Source organism: Pomacea canaliculata, unplaced genomic scaffold, assembly GCF_003073045.1.
Source record: "Pomacea canaliculata isolate SZHN2017 unplaced genomic scaffold, ASM307304v1 utg5746_pilon, whole genome shotgun sequence".
Classification (NCBI taxonomy): domain Eukaryota; kingdom Metazoa; phylum Mollusca; class Gastropoda; order Architaenioglossa; family Ampullariidae; genus Pomacea; species Pomacea canaliculata.
Window position 1 is genome coordinate 3,422 of NW_020229211.1, and position 17,066 is coordinate 20,487.

General features: G+C 37.5%; 2 protein-coding genes across 2 annotated transcripts; both read right to left on the bottom strand.

Annotated features, from left to right (window-relative positions):
- Nucleotides 1–1,474: 1,474 nt before the first annotated feature.
- On the bottom strand, nucleotides 1,475–4,708 carry LOC112556036 (neprilysin-2-like). The gene is made up of 4 exons (XM_025224645.1): nucleotides 4,650–4,708; nucleotides 2,859–2,989; nucleotides 2,350–2,421; nucleotides 1,475–1,983 (listed from the first exon to the last, which is right to left on the bottom strand). The coding sequence occupies exons 1-4, from the start codon at nucleotides 4,670–4,672 to the stop codon at nucleotides 1,772–1,774; spliced, it is 438 nt and encodes a 145-aa protein (XP_025080430.1). The 5' UTR covers nucleotides 4,673–4,708; the 3' UTR covers nucleotides 1,475–1,771.
- Nucleotides 4,709–8,361: 3,653 nt separating this feature from the next.
- On the bottom strand, nucleotides 8,362–16,950 carry LOC112556035 (neprilysin-1-like). The gene is made up of 9 exons (XM_025224644.1): nucleotides 16,834–16,950; nucleotides 16,181–16,360; nucleotides 14,910–15,049; nucleotides 13,594–13,666; nucleotides 13,271–13,393; nucleotides 12,627–12,725; nucleotides 11,391–11,467; nucleotides 8,668–8,718; nucleotides 8,362–8,440 (listed from the first exon to the last, which is right to left on the bottom strand). Exons 1-9 carry the CDS (start codon nucleotides 16,948–16,950, stop codon nucleotides 8,362–8,364), a joined length of 939 nt encoding a protein of 312 aa, XP_025080429.1.
- Between the last annotated feature and the right edge of the window lie 116 nt (nucleotides 16,951–17,066).

The following is a 17,066-nucleotide window of genomic DNA, read 5'->3' on the forward strand; positions in this document are numbered from 1 at the left end:
AGGAACTGAATATTAGTAGACAAGCTTTTATATGATCATAAACACTTGCAAACCGAAAGAGAAAAAAAGTATCAACTAATAAAGGATTATGTAACGAGCGTATAGTAAGGACATTCTGAAGTCTTTTTTCTCTATGACAGGCTCATAATGTTGCAAGTGAAATTAGAAGAGATTAAATAGATTTGATTTTTTGCATGATCGTTTGCTTTGATTATTTCTCGAAAATATCTTAGCTGTAAATATTCGAAAAAAATGCCAATACAGTTTTTTGTATTACCTACACTCGTGCCAGACAACACACATGACTTTAGTTTCCTCTACTGAAAGTGAGCAGGTTAGCAATTTAACGCCTTGATTTACACCACACGTAAATTTACTTTTTAGCTAGACCAAACAAGATAAAAAGAAAAAATTGAAAAAGAAGAAAAGACAAAACGAAAGCAAGAAAAGAGATTTGAATATAGAAGAAGAAAACAAACATCTTCTAAATGTACCTGATTATATTCGCGTCTGACATGATGTCGTTCTGCATGACAATGCATAGAATGAAACATTAGCTACGATGTCACCAACGTTGCGAGGTACTTCACGATAGTCTGAGAACGTCATACCGTTGTCATTCCCATGGACGGTTGTAGTGTCGGTAGGATGCCACTCGCCACTCAGATTGAAAGGTCGAGCAGCTTAACTGCCTCCTTTTCTCTGTCTATCCATCATCATCGATCATCATCATCACATCATCTATCATCACCATCCATCATCATCATCATCATCTATCACATCATCATCATTCTCATAGTAGCAGAGTAGGAGGACTAGGCCCGATGCAAGGGTAAAAAAATTATTATAGCATTAGATGTGCCACTGGAGGAAATGGTGTGCACTAGATGTACAGCTGAGAGATCCAGGTGATGTCAGATGAGTCGTGAGAGATTAGTGAGGTTACAATGTCATCAGAGAGATCACGTGACGTCATATTGAGTTTGAAAGTAATGCGACCGTAGCATGCACAGCTAGAGACATCATTGTAGTGATTAGATACGAGTGAGAGATGACGTATCACACAGCGTCCTGACAGGACCGGTAAGTAAGCCGAGCTGCTGCTGACTGGCTTCAGGAGCTGTTTCGTCTTCAGGTGGTAAGCAGATTGCGCATGCCATTTCAGACAGGAAGTAGCTACATCTCAGTCTTTCATAGGAGCAAGTTGTTTTTTTTTTAATGAGCCTGTTTGACACTTCCACCTCTAGGGTTGTGAGCCAATTTAAACAACAAAGTAAGACATATGGTAAGAAGACTATTACTTTGTAATTAGTCACAAACTAGTATAATACTAACTGCTTGTATGCTTAAGACTGAGGGTGGTCTGGCATGTCGGTGACTTGAGCCGACAAAAATGAAACCACCAGAAATTGAAACGCCGTACTTCTGTAAAGAAACAACACTATATATAAATACAATACACATGGCTAGAAATAGGGACAGAGAGTGATAAAATAAAGGGAATCAGTAAACTCTACTATAGAAACAACTTATACAACATCATTATATACTAACTGATATACAAGAAACTAAAACGTCACACCATGTACAAGACTGTAAACATTCAAATATAAAATAACAAAGCCACTGTAGATAGAGATGCACAGAGGAGACAAATAAACCTTTTTCAGATTTTTTTCTTTTTTTAGTTGGTTCAAAAGAATCATATTTGCGTGTAATAGTCCAACAGCAAAGCATTTTCATCATCACTTAACATCACTTAGCAATGAAGTCAACATAGAAACAGAAATGTATCTGAAACTTTTCGTTTTACTTCCTGACCTTTGAGCGTATGTTTGATCTCGTTTGCTATAATAATGAAATTATTAATTCCACTGGAATCCAAGGGTATGGGATGCTCCGCCATCCAGCGTCCGCAGGCGAACTGGTAGAAGTTGTCGCATGGATCCACACTGGTGTTGATGCTTTTGGCGATGTTGGCAGCTGTTGAAAGTGGAAAAATTGACCCAACAAGTTTGAAAATGAAGTACTTTTCTCTACATTCCGTCGTTTGGCTTTGACAGAGACATTAATTTTCCTCTTTTTATTTATTTTTAACTAAGTGGCTTAAGCGCGTGAAGCGTTCTGTGTTTACATTTTCAGTATAATACAGATTTGTGTTTTGAGAAGAGAGTGTATGACCAAAAGACAGAAGAACAAAATATTTTATTAATAATCTCTTTATCCACACACATGATTGTGCTTTCGTATATTCTAAAAAATGTATAAGTTCTTAAGCAATCCCTCTTTTGAAATAAAGTATTTATCTTCATTCATTGAACTGTTTTAACTCTACCCAGACATAGTCACCTGATTCCAGACACTCGAACGTTTGACAGACATTTTCTGACGAAACGAAAGTAGAAACGAACTCAGTCGAGCCTGAAATGGTCGAAGTCATCTAACTGACAAATTCTCACAAGCAGGAATATTTAACAATTAATTATTTACCATAGATGTTGACTGAATCACACACACACACACACACACACACACACACACGTACGTGTGTAGACACACTCTAATATACATTATTTACACATATGTTTAAAAGCAGTCTCAAAAAATGCTTATAGATAAATTAAATCTCGGTGTAAAATACTTCTTTCGATATCCGATGTTTCATGTAAGTTGTGTAGCTAAGTTCTGTTGTACAGATTTTTCTGAAACTTTTTAAATTTAATGATGCATGACAGACCGACAGACAGACAGACAGACAGACAGACAGACAGACAGACAGACAGACAGACAGACAGACAGACAGACAGACAGACAGACAGACAGAGGAGATTCCAAGGTCTGCAAAATATGGAATTTACCGTTCTTTTCATCGTATTTGACGCGAAAGGCGATGAAAAGTCCGAAGAAGATCACCAGCAAGATAAAAAGAATAATGATGATTACGACGAGGACCTTCTTTCTTGGTTTTAGGCGTTCGTTCAATGAAAACCTGCCAAAACGAAAATAGAGATAACAGCATATGACCCGTTATTTGACAAACATTTTCCTTCTAACGGTTCGTTACAAACGTCTTACAGCTACCAACATACTGATGTGAACGCACCTGTGTAAGCGTGTATGCTTATTTCGTCGTGCTTTTTTGTTTTCTTCCACATTGTCACCAGTTACTCTAAAGTATTGTTTATATAATACGAGCGATGTCGAGTAAACCAGACGTTGTCCAGATACACATCGCCAGCTCCAATGCCATAAGTTGTTGTTGTTGTTGTTGTTGTGGGTATTGCGAACTGCCTCCGTAGCTACATATCAGCTTAAGCTCCTTGAGAGCCCAAAGCAAACAATTCTGTTTTTCTATTCTCACTTGTCGGGCCAGATAAGTGTGTGTGTGTGGATGAAGTCAAAACTAGCATGTATCTAACATTCAACAAACAGTAAACATTTCACGATTAAGAAACAATCAAACCTAATTATTAGGTGGTGACTTGAAGTGGGACGGGAAAGCCTACCAAAATAACAGTCAAACTTGTTGAGTTCACAAGCTAGATCACTACAAGCTTGTAGAGAAGCATTTAGGAAGGCAGACAGTGGCCAGAGAGAGCCAAGTGTGTACAGCGGCCATCTGTAGGATATGGAGCTTCAGGATGACGCTTCGACAGAAACAAACTTTCGTTGGCTTGTCACACCTGGTTAGTGGGACGATCTATCAAGGGGAGAGATTAGTCTTTCTTCTCTATCCCCACCTGTAGGCAAGGAGGGAGATAGTCACTGGTAGGAAGGGTTGTGTAATTTCTTCTGTTTGCGGGTTTTTTTTCTGTGTAGAACACGGGGTTGGGGTTGTAGCCGTATCGCGATGGTGGATCTCTTCTTCTGTTCTTTTTCTATTTATTTTTTTTAGGTCTTCTTCTTCTCACTCTTCCTAGGTTTCTTCTTTATGTGATGTCGAGCCAGCAACTGAGTTTTTTTTCTTCTAGTATATGACGCAAGCAGCCCTGCCCTGAAAGCAGTATACCCCACGGAGAAGAAACAACAGCGTGCCCCGAATATGCACTGAACCCAAGCAGCTAATCCTCTGTATTAATCCACCTCACTTTTGCACCACCGACACAGTGACTGACAATCGTTGTTACACATCATTCCAGGCAGTTGTAATGCTAATGTTGATGCCAAGCGTTTCCGGGGATAGTGTTGGCGAGAAACTTCGGAATGTTGTAACAGAGAAATGTCGGGGATGGATAACAAACAATAGCACAATGATTTCTTTACCAGGGAAGTATCGTCTCTTAGTCTACACATAAACATAAGCACGCATGCACGCAGAATGAGAGAGGTTAGGGACTCGTCTAAGTGTAACAACAGACTTTTATCTGAACACTTTCTCCTCTTGCACATAGCAAATAAATTGAGTAGAATTGAGAAAAAGCTCTCATCCAAATGTGGTATTATGATAGAGAGCAAAATACTGCTTAACTAATCATGACTTAGGGTGTTGAAAACAAAAAGAAGTAAAAACACATCTCAACTACATTAGAAAAAATAATCTATAAAATCCACACTTTGGGGGAACGCTGTCAGCTTGTAAATCGCCTCACAAGAACAAACTATTTTCCTGTCATTTTTCGATTTCAAAGGGTGCAATAAAGCCAACTCACCATACTTCATCTGGTAAATCCATTTCTGCTGTCTGTGATACTTAGCTGTTCAAGTCCCCATGGGTGACTATTTCAGTGAACTGAAGGCAAGGAAACCTTTGTGTCTCACGCAGACATAAATATTTCTTGTCGAAGCAGAGCACGTGCACCCAATCCAGCGCGACTTGACCCTGGCATGCGAGTTGTCGGGTGAACCGTATATATCAAGGTGAGATTGCGACACTGTTCACTCGAGAGTCTGCTTTCGTTTCATGGTCTTGATATCGACAGATTGTATCATGAAATCGTGTGTGTGTGTGGTTTTTTGGATAGTAGCAGATAATCTCAACATGATGTTGAGCAACTACATTTCCGTCTTCGGTAAGCTGAATAGACTATCGACATTTTGTAAGAAAAGCTATATGCATTAATATTGTCACTCAAATCGGAAACATCAATTAGAAGTCTACATAAAAAATCCAACTCACAGGAAATAGACCGCAAGGAGCATGAGATTTGCATTTATGTAGTATACAATCTATCAGGTGCATATATCTGTCTAGCATCCCATCACCACGTGAAGCAAGTCACGTGTCAATTTTTGGAGGTTTTCATTAGCGTAAAGTGATTAAAACCACCAGTATAAATCTGAAAGTGTCTGAATGCAATTAGCCTGTGGTAAGGTGTTGAGGCTTCTCTAACCGCCAGTTTTTCCAAGACAAGTGTATAAGTTGCAATTTAAAAGATATCTAGAGTTAACCTTTTAGTAATTGTTCGTGATTGAACGTTTGTGGAATCCATTGGAGCATCGTTAAAGAGAAACAAACCTATTACTTTAAAGAATATTAATGAATTTTAATAGATAATTTATTTATCATCATCATCATATTAGGCAAGTTAAAAAGTTGTTGTTACCGGCTATTAAGATTAAGTTACGCGCGACCCCACCATCAAAGACAGGTCAATGTACTGTATAAAAAATAAAAATAAATAAAATAATAAAAACACTCACAGCTGTCTCTAAAACAAAAAGAAGATTTGTAAGCCTTTTAGTATAACTACTATTTATTAGAAGAGATAAATGCATATACACAACCATTTATATTGCAGTTAGTCATAGCACTGCGCTATAGCTATCAACTCCTGTAAATGTTTGACAGGAGCAACACTTGAAGAATACAGGCCAAAAATATCATCCTTATTTCACTGTATGGAGGATAACTATTGAGTCGATGTGTCATTTTGAGACTAAAATATCTGAAGTAGCTGAGTTCAGATTTGACACATAAAATGTCATGGGTATCTTCTTTGGTAATAATGGGTACATGAAAGTAGTAGAGAAACTATAGAAATGTGTAGCACAACTTGCAAAAGAAGTCTTATGGGTTAGGTTTCCAGTATTTGTGTTTCCGCGTGAAGTAGTGTCCTTTCTACCAGACCTACATTATGCTGGGGATTCATGGGTTTTCCTACAGAACAGTTGAGACTCGCCCAAAGTCATCGCTATTCAGAATTGCTCCCTCACCTGCAAGACACATGTTAACGATCAGCACAAACATCCTTCAATTCAGCACACACACACCACACATATGAGAGTTCTCCTACTTCGTGTTAAAGCCTGTTACATAAATGGAATGAGACGAACTGAGAACGACTAACCATTAAAGACGCTGGAAATTTTCCCTCAAATAACAAGAGAATGAGAGATTTACAACTAGACTGAAATACCATTACGAGCATGAAAGTTGTGCTAAATTTTATCTAAATCGGGATAAAAAGTAAAGTACAAAAGTAGAAAAATTATTTATAGCTCATCGTTCAAGCTGAATATCACACCTAAATAGACTCAGGCTATAGAATTACCAAAATAGTTAATTCAAACATTTTTGGAGTAATAAAAGGAAAGCTACAAAAACTTCACCTGTAGTCATTTGGGGTGTGCACCTCCGACAGCACCCAAGTTGTCAGAGCGAATGGTCTAACCAAGCTACACAAGGACTGGAAACAGAGAAACAGTAATCACTTTAAAATAAAGGCTTGGTTGTGTATAAGAGCTACTAATAAAGAATAGAAAGATATTTTACCTGACATAAGTTAGCATTTCCACTAACTTTTACAGGAACATCTATAATATACGTTATAAAACAACGGAATAATATAGTAATGACAATAAAATTCTTTTCTATACGAATTATCCTGACCTTGCAAAGCCCGTGGCTATGAAGAGAGTTGGTCCTGTGAATACGGTAGTGTCGGGTACTTTCCTTTTCTTTTGTCCTCACTCTCCTTTATAAACACTGCGATATGCCTGAATGGTCACAACAAAAGGACTATTTGGGATACGTGGGCCTATAGATTTGGCAAACAGTCGCGCTTGCACCAAAACTGACCATAATGGCGGTTTCTATCTTGAATTGGCAATTACAACACAACAGGATTGACAATGCACTTCATTATTATCAGGCATGCATTTGATGCTGAGATTCATTCAACTAGTCGTGCGCTTCGAACATTTATCGTTGGTAAGCTATATGGATGTAGTTTTTTCATGTAGCTTAAGACATCTAACAACTGTTCAGAGGTGTGTTAGTGAAGAGAGAGAGAGAGTTTTTTCTCGAGTCGAGAGAACCCGAGTGGCGAAGGAGGATTTATACGAAGTCATTCAATGCTGTATATCCTTACCATTGTGTTTTATAGTCTAGTTTCACAGCTTCCACTATGTTTTTTTTCTAGTCTTTATTTGTATAATGTGATAGCCGCATTATTTTAACATCTTCTCTGCTACGGTTTATTTCAAGAATTTCTGAGTCAATTGGATGCTGAAAAATCTAAATATACCCTTAGAGCGACCTACCCTAAATGCTTGTTGTTATTCGCCGCAGTCGCGATGTTTTCTCCTAAAGTAAGCTTTCCATTCACCTGCACATAATTGAATTAGTACAGCAACAGACATGCGCGTTGTTTACAGACTACACATAAACATTTTACATTCTCAGTTTAGCATGATCCTGCACCGTCCTGATAATAGGGTAAGCTGCGATTAGTGCAGTTAATTACAATTTTATCTCATATCCCGAGAAGAATCTATCCCACTCTCTTTTAACATCTTTCTCGTCGTCTTTCAAATATAATGCTAAACTCTTTCATTATGTATTCTCTTTTTTCATTATTTCTTCTCTTTAATCAACGTTCTCCTCTTTTTCTCTCTTTATTTCCTGCCATCTTCTTCATTCAACCCTCTTGATTACTACACAAACTACATGACATCGTAAATCTAGCAGAGCACACGACCATTCAAAAAGAAAAATCCTGACAAATAATATACTTACAGTCATGTTCAGAGACTGTATGCAAACTGATGTACTGATCCACTAGCACTGAGTCCGGTTTTTGAATATCTTCAGATCCACTTCTTGCCACCATTGCCGTAGTTGCTTTCTCATCAAACGCATACTGTCGTTGCCAAGGTAATGGTTTGTTCAATATGCAGCTTATGCCCATCAGTAGATCTAAAAAATATAAAATGTCTTTGATTTGGCGATGATGTGCAAAGTTCTCTGTATTACAGCAGCATCTTTTAAAACATTTGTGTATTTGGATAAAACCAGCCTAATGTTATAAAATATGTCTCGATCTCTGAAACACAAAGGAATCAGTGAATGAGCTGAGTGAGAAATTATGTTGGTGTAACAAAAATGTGTTTAAATGATATTAAAATCTGACATTTCTGCTGTCACACGTTACCTTGACTATCGAACCCATGAGTGATCTCATGTCCAATTATCGTCCCAATACCACCATACAGCAGGGCACTGCAACATGAGGATCCCAGGTAAAGTTTCCATAGACATCACCACACACACACACGTACTACATGTCTTCGTGTTGTTTATGTGTATTATTTTTGTTTATATGTGCCTACAGACACCGAATTTCGCATACTTAATTCCTAATATTCCTCCATGATAAACTCTAAACCATCTTGGACTTTCAAACCAGTAATATTAAGTTATTATGAAAGTAAACTATTTCAACGTACTCTGAAATCCACTGCTGTAGAACGGTGATTAGATATTCCCGCTGGGAAATACTGCAAGGAAAGGCAATAAAATGACTTTATTAGTTTTATTTCAATTTTCTCAAAATACAACTTACTGTAAAGAGAATATATTCTCATTTTACCAACGTATACTCTATTTTTACCGTCTCGAACCCCCATTTTTAACTGCAAGACTAATATTTATTAACATTTACCTATGTCTAGACAGTCCCCCCCCCCCCCAGCATCACTCATTTGCATGGACAAACTATATGATCAAAAAATACAAATCAATAATACATACATAAAAGAAGTCAATAATACAGAGTACAACTTGTCTATTTTGTAAAACTAGTCTACATAAGGTAGATATCTGCTCACTTAGTACTATCCTTGAATCTTAGCTCCTTGCAATACTGTCTGTCATGCTAACCATCATGTTACCTTCATCCATTGCTTTACTCTTGAAATCATCTTATGTTGTTCAGTGTCCCTATAAGTACATCATGACATCATTGTCCACTGTTACCTTTCATGTATCATGATTGGTCTGCGCAGACAGTGCGATCTGTCTGTCATGATGCTGTGCATTATAAATACCATTCTTATTCTTATTTTATTCCAATTCTTATTCTTATTCTTATTCCAATTCTTATTCCAATTCTTACTCTTATTCTCATCTATGATCTTTAAAAAATAACAAAGTGTGTTTTCAATTTCTGTCTTGAAGACTAACGTAGATAAGTATTGTTCAACCTAAGACTTAATGAAGCTACACACTAAGAATTTTTAATGAAACGTAATACTTCAACTTAAAGACTTGAGTTAAGTAACAAAGCAAATCTGATCTTTTAATGTAGATTAAATGTTATTAAAGTTATGAACAAACAATGTCAGAGGCATTTTAAGGACGTTTGTTCACATTGTTAGGTTAAGAAACGCCCCTTACAGCAACCTTACAGCCAAGTATTTGCGAAAACTTAAAGAATACTGATATCTGTTTTGGATGCTGAGATCTCATAGCTATAGTGGAACTTTCCGGAACAAAAGGCACAATAGGGACGTTCTTCAGAGATTTCAAAGTTGTTTGTTGTCCACTGTCTTAAGACAAGGCAAGCGACATCATGCCACCCGCATTTATTTTCTTGCACGTATGTATGCACCACACAATCAGTGGATGTACGAATATTCTGTTCATTTTTTTGGAATTGTAAATATTTTCTAATGTAAACATTCAGTTAATGGCTTCTGAAGAAATGTCGAACTGTTGCAGAGATGTAGCATGGACTTCTTGTGTACACCTTCAAAATACTTTGTCCTTGAACAACGATGTTCATTATTTGGACGAAAATGCAGAACAGTATCGACTTGTCTAACCATAAATCTTTCAAGCGATGTTAGTGCGTAGCAAGCATTGTACAAAACGACAACCTATATGGAAAGTGTATACTCCGTTGTACCCATCTCACGGTCTTTTCGTCTGTCCATTTTGCGTCTCTCAATCTTTCTGTGGTGTTCAATGCACCTACCTTTATATTTTGTTCAGTGATTTCGGAGACATTCGTCAAAGGGGTTCCAGGTAGTGTGATTAGTTAAAAACACACTTTACTCACCCTGGCAGTAAGAGGATGTGGTTCAGGGACACTTTATGTCCGCAGTTCTGACCTTAGAGGGGTTTCTCTGGTACTCCCGTTTCCTTGCAATCCGTTTCCCAGACGGATGGTCGTTAGCCTTGGTCGGCAAGTCTCTCTACGAGAAAGACACTCGGAAAAGAAAACTGAGGCCGAAGACGGATGTGCTGGGCCATCGGCGCTTAACGGCAGCACAACGCACTGACACTCGCATAGAGTGATCGAGAAGAAGAAGAAGAAGAAGTCTCCCAGAACAGTGAGAAATCACCTCTAGGTGAAAGCTCTTTCCCCGCCAAAGCAGGCAAGCAGCAGCCCACCAATATTCCTCAGTTTGTCTGTATCCTTAAAAAAATCTTCTCGTTAAAAAATCCAACCAATGACTTACTGATTTCGTTATTCTGGGGATCGTAGTAAGCATTCACTTCTGATGCAGCCATGTCCCACCTGAAATTGTGATCCTTAATGTTTAGTTTTGGTCCCAAAGACTACTAGAAATATATACTTTGGTTAACACAAATTCTTTGTGCAGCCAATAAAAACAGACACATTTACAGTAAGTAATAAGACTTGATACTGTACTATGAGTAAGCAATTCAGACAATGTGACAGACTTACTCATTTTGTCGACTGGTTCTCGTAGACTCTTAAGCATCAAGAGGTAAGATTTCTTGGTAATATCCAGACAGGTTTCAAAGAAATGGCTTTCAACTACATTGTACTGTGAAAGAAATAAACCAACAAACGAACAAAAATACTGAGTAAAATAGGGATTAGCAAGAAATATTGAAGTTCCAAACATATTTTGCTACCTTTAAAAAGCATGTGAAAGAAGTGATAACCCGTTCTCTACTAATGCCTACTTTTGAAAGGTTTTAGAAATTCAGAAAAAAATTATTTTATAAACGAAGTGTATGATGAGAGTAAAGAAATAAATGTCCAAACAAATAGAATCAAAAATGAGGTTTTCACGGACTCGTAAATAAATTAGTTATATGCATGAAAAAAAATATATATATATATATACTTTTGTGTGTGTGTGAGAGAGAGAGAGAGAGAGTGGGTTAGTAACTCAAGAGAGAGGAAGATAATTACCATGCTAGTTTTCTCATTAAGGGCCGTGTCATTAAGGATAAATCCGGATAGCCGACCTTGACAGTAAAGAAGCTCAACTGCAAACAAAGAGACAAGTGTTAACATTTTACAATTGATTACACCTATTCCATTCATTCATTTTTTTCCCATAGAAGACTGTTCAAACCAGCAACGCCATCCGCATAAATCTTAAAATCATTTTCTCCATTCTAGTTCTATAATTATTTTGAATTATGTCCATTTTAATTCATGTTTCTGAATTGCACCGTCTATCTATGCGTACATTAATTGAGAATGATAATATTAAATAACAATAATTAAAAGACATGATACAGCACATTTCCCTTCTCAGTAAAAAGCTCTATCCGCTTCACAAAAGAAAGGTTAATATGCAAAGTCAGACAAAAACAAAACTACACAAACATAATCCATTATACGTCAGCAAACAAACGGAGAGAAGGGGGGACAACATAAACAAGACCGAAAAACCTGTACACAAATCATGTCCTACAAACGTGGGTTCTCGGTTGTATATAATGAAGGCTGTTATCACGTGATACATGTTACAAACACGAAAACACAACACAGATAAACTTCCTTCGGCTCTCCTTTGAAGTTAATGGTAATGTCAGGTGATTCTTCGATAACATTCAGACCAAGATGTATATAAGGCAGCTCTACAGATTGGGAATTCATTTGACTAAAGTAGAATTACTCCACAATCAGACACGTAGATCAAACTAATCGTCAGGAGAATGTCCAGGTGATGACTAAGCAGAAATTGCAGTAAAATGTTGTTTAGCACTGAAATAAAGTCTATCACAGGAAGGACTTGTAAAAATTAAGAAAATATGATAGCGATGGCCACAGAGAGTTGATACTAGAAGAGGAAAAACAACGAATCAGGCAAGTAGGCAGTCCATCACAATGCCGAAGTCATTAAAAATTCAGTTGGAGAAAACTAATATGAAGGCGAAGGGACACCACACCTACTTCAAGTATAAGTGTAAATAATTATGGAATAGGGAGACCTAAAACATAAATGAAAAGAATGCAACGTATTCAAAACAGCTCTACAAAAACCCGAGAAAACCGTAAGACCGTGTCACAGAATGTGAGATTATGTGGTGTTCTGTACATAAAGTGACTTTCAATTAATTGCTTGTCTAACTCTCAACATGCCTTTCTCAACCCTTCCAACAAGAAATTATTAAACCCCTCAAAGCAGTTTCTCACCTTTTTCAGAGCCTCATCTCTCGTAGCTTGTGTCATCCAGCTGTTTTCTTGTAACATCTCCTTGAATGTCTTCATTAGACTTTCAATCATGCGTGTCATCTGTTGAGTGTTCCAAAAACATGTGATGCAGAAGCACGGCCAAACAGATGTGATGCATCCGTTATTTCAACCACATTATGCAATAAACACACAGACATACATAAATGCCTTCATTTCAGCCCTTCTTAAAATCCATGCTTGACACAATATCTATGGTCGTTATAAAACACTTTAGAGGCGGAAGTTAAGAAATGAGAGTAAGTTGTTTTCACAGGGCAGAGCGGGAACTCAAGAAGAACTATCTTGCTTTCCTAGTCACCATTCCGAGACCTCTCGACTCTACATTCTGCTTCTTTTCCCAGGACATATTTGCCCTTTCTTTATAACTACGGCTCTAGTAGTGGTAAAATAACATGCGAGAACTGGTCAAAAGCTTTATAGCAACACACTTGTCCCTGTCGTCCCTGGCCAGCAAATTGCCTTTCCTTCCTAACTACGGCTCCTCATTACAGTTTATTCAATCCTTTAGCCTCTGGAAAACTTCCGACATATCTACCACCTCGACTGGATGACTGAAAACACCAAAATATTAGTCAAAGAAGTACCCTTAGCTTATCTTGTGATGAGAATTTGCTGTCCACGTAGAGTCTGCCCACAGCATACGGGAAGATTGTTTGAGTGTTGACTACACACACCTCGTTATCCTCTCCTACGACTTGCTTCACAATCTGAAGATGAAGAGGAGATATTCTGGAGATTATTTCAATTAATCTGAAGCCTAATTTGCAATCTTTGGAGGAGGTCAGTTCTGTGAAACTGTAACGAAGCAGCGAAGTGAAACAATGTTACAGGCATAAACACAGGTTTTAGTTACTGTTATCCGGAAAATCAGACGACCAGGAGAAATCAGAGATGCCCGTCGTCTCACCTTGGTAAATGTTGGGCCTAGGTATTTTAAGAAATTCCACAGGTGTCGCCACATGCCATAGTTCAGCAGCGTCCTGCAAAACATAAAAAGCCAAAAGAGATGATGCTGATCTCCAGTCAGAAACCTCGATCAAAGTATGATACATCACCGACATCAACAAGTCGTCGACTTGCTTGATCTCTTCGAGAAAACCCGTTTTTGTGCAAATTCCCCTGTGTTACATACCATGTGTCAAAGACTGGGATAGATGACAGGTGGGCTGTTTGAGTCACCCGTTTCTTATTCTTAGATATTCGATTTATGTACACCAGTAAAATGTACAGATCAATAGCGATCTACATCATTTTGCGGTATTTTCTCAGGTTTTACCTTTTGGGGAAGAGAAGACGTTGCAAGAATTAGTGTATTAGCTTGGACAAATGTACCTCATTTTAATGTTTTTATCGAATATAATTTCAAGAAGCTGAGATTGAGTAAAGGAGAACTTGTACAGATTGCGACTATATGTCCGTCCTGTTTTCGTCATCCCTTGTAGTGAAGGAAGTATCATGATATCATCGTGCAGGTGTGCCATAAATACTTTATAAACTAGATTTTGGAAAACTATTATTGTTGAATTCTGCCGATAAGGACGGCGCTGAAGACTTTCTATCTCGTTAAACTACACACCAATTTGAAAAAGTCAGATTTAATCAATGTTGAATAATTTCTAATGAGATTAAAATGCCTGTGTAATTAAAACATTGATAAGATTTTAAGCAGCACTCCCCAAAACACGGTTTATAAAGTATCTTTTCAAAAGTTACACAGGTAGAGAGTCAACTGACTCTGATCTTGCTTTATACAATTAAATAAAGAATGACCGGTATATATATATAAAAGAGAGAACGAGTCTTGACAAAGTGGTTTTAGTACAGGTATACAACTAATATATTCATGTAGTTAAATTGTCCTCTCTGTCAGACACATGGTTGTATGAGTAAAATCTTCTGTCTATAAATCAACCTGGAATAAAATGTATATTTCAAGTGAGGAAATTGTCCATCCTACACTAGAAATATTTCTAATCAGCATGTATATTCCGTTACTTCGGATCGAAATATATCTCTTAGAACAAATAACCAAATGGTAGTTTTAATCGTACTTTTTCTGGATAGCAACGACTGCAAGGAGATGGGCCAAAGGAAACTACAATCAGTTTGGAAAAAGTCTTTCTACTTATTATTGGAGTTTAAATAGAAGGTTGTCAACATTTCTTAGCCGTGTGATGACCGTAAAGCGGGTGCAAAAACGTTTATAGGACGAAATAATCATACCTTTGAGATGTTTGATTAACCAAAGTGAAAAGGTTTGTATAATAAGTTAAGGCGTCGTTGGCGACCATCTCATCCTTTGTAATATTATAGTCCACACCGAATTTTTTGAACTGACTCTGTATGTGGCGAAGCCAAGCAAACTGCAACATAGATTATGTAGCTCTTGTACCAGATCATGTAAACACCATAGATGCAGATAGATGAAGAACAGAAGCGAACACACACACAGACACATACAAACACGCGCGCACACTAAGGCAAAATGAGTGAGATCTACACTTGCTTTGCACTTCATTATGTCTATTATTAAGTAATGAGCAATATTTGGCTGTAAACTAAGGAGAGTAATCCTTTTGGTGGCTCTGAGTTACTAAGGGGACAAGAAGATGTGGACGCTTACCATAAACAACGATAGACTAAGATTCCAGGTGCATGTAATATTGCCTTGTATCAATCATCACAAGAATTTTTTTCTGGCTGAAACTTTATTGTATAGCTTGACTCATAGCTAGTTTTTCTTGCACGAGTTCAAATAAAAATTATTTAAAGAACCAAGTTGCCAATCGAATAAAGTCTAATCAACGTTTAGCGGTTGTTTCTATTCAAGACTATTGACGATTTCTTTTATCTATTTAAATTTTCAAAACATCTAAGATAAACATATTCATTATCCAAACGGAATCAAAACTGAAAATGGAGTACTCAATCAAAATATTACTCGTATTTTAGAACTTTGACCGGACACGTGTCATTGCTAGACATGAATGTAATGTCCAGGAATATACCGACATAATTTTAAGCCAGAAAATTAATCCTCCAGGCACAAAATAAGCAAATAAGTACTGTACTACTGCTAGGCGTAAAGAAGCGCACTTCTTTTTGTCCTTTAATCCACTTGGCGCCAAGCAGAAAGTTGTCCCCCATCACCCGCCAAGTATTGCTCATTATGTAAAACACAGCAGAGAAACGAGTAACAATAAAGACAAAGTGATTTCTGTACACTACCTGTGGAAACATGGTAGTCAAGTCAGCTATAGTCCTTCTGTGGTACAGTTTGGCCCTGTCAAGCATTTTTTCTCGCGATTCAATTGCCTGTAAATATTTTGAGTGGAAACACAATAAACAAACCAGTATGATTTTTCATCATGTCATAACCTACAGTTCTAAACACCAAAGAAAGTAATAAAGTAGCAGACATAGTATGCATAACAACATCATCATCACACACACACACATATCAGCCATCATGATGTTGACTATCACACACTAACATGTGCCAGCTGAATCTCAAAGTCCACCACATCTTTGGCATCTTGGGAGGCTGTGGTAGTGTCTGCACCCAGTACCACGAGGACAAAGATATACGCTCTTTCGTAAAGCATCATCATACCGGAGTTTCTCTCTGTAAAGTAGCTCTCTCGTGCTGGCAAGATCAAGTCAGTCTGCGAGAACTGAAATTAGTAGCAAGCACACATATGCATAGAACTTTCAACACCGAAATAGAAAATATCAACTTATGAAAGATTTACAACTAGTGAGGGACATTCGGAAAGTTCTTTTTTCTCATGACCGGCTAAACATGTTTTAAGGTGAAACTAGAAAGATTAAAGATGATTTTGTTGCATGACCGTCTGCTTGATTATTTCTCGAAAATTTCTTAAGCTGTAAAGATTAGAAAAAAAATGCAAATACAGTTTTTTTTGTATTACCTACGTGGTGCCAGACAAAAACATGACTTTAGTTGTTCTCTCTACTGAAAGTGAGACATGAATAGCCATTAACGCCTTGATTTACACACACCTAAGTTACTTTCTATTAAACTACCAAAAAAGAAACAAAAATAAAGAAAAAAAGAAGAAAACGAATAAGCAAGAAAAAGAGATGAAAGAAATAGAAGAAGAAAACAAAATCTTCTAAAATGTACCTGAATTATATTTCGGTCTGAATGCATCTCGTCCTGCGTGACCGACATGGGAATGAAAACATTAGTACCGAGGTCACCAACGTTTGCGAGGTACTCCACGATGTCTGAGAACGTCATACCCGTGTCATTCCATGACGGTTGTAGTGTCGGGTAGATGCCACTGCCAGTCAGATTGAAGAGTCGAGTACCGGCTTACTGCCTCAATTTCTCTGGTGTCTATCATCATCATCATC

Excerpts from the sequence above, each read along its gene's own strand:
- LOC112556036 (XM_025224645.1), bottom strand. The coding sequence starts at position 4,672 with ATGGATTTACCAGATGAAGTATG. Across the intron at positions 2,990-4,649 it reads GATTTACCAGATGAAGTATG|GTTTTCATTGAACGAACGCC; the intron begins GTGAGTTGGCTT and ends TCGTTTTGGCAG. Across the intron at positions 1,984-2,349 it reads GTTCGAGTGTCTGGAATCAG|CTGCCAACATCGCCAAAAGC; the intron begins GTGACTATGTCT and ends CACTTTCAACAG.
- LOC112556035 (XM_025224644.1), bottom strand. The coding sequence starts at position 16,950 with ATGACGTTCTCAGACATCGTGGAGTACCTCGCAAACGTTGGTGACCTC. Across the intron at positions 16,361-16,833 it reads CAGACCGAAATATAATTCAG|TTCTCGCAGACTGACTTGAT; the intron begins GTACATTTTAGA and ends TACTAATTTCAG. Across the intron at positions 13,667-14,909 it reads GTTAATCAAACATCTCAAAG|GACGCTGCTGAACTATGGCA; the intron begins GTATGATTATTT and ends TATGTTTTGCAG.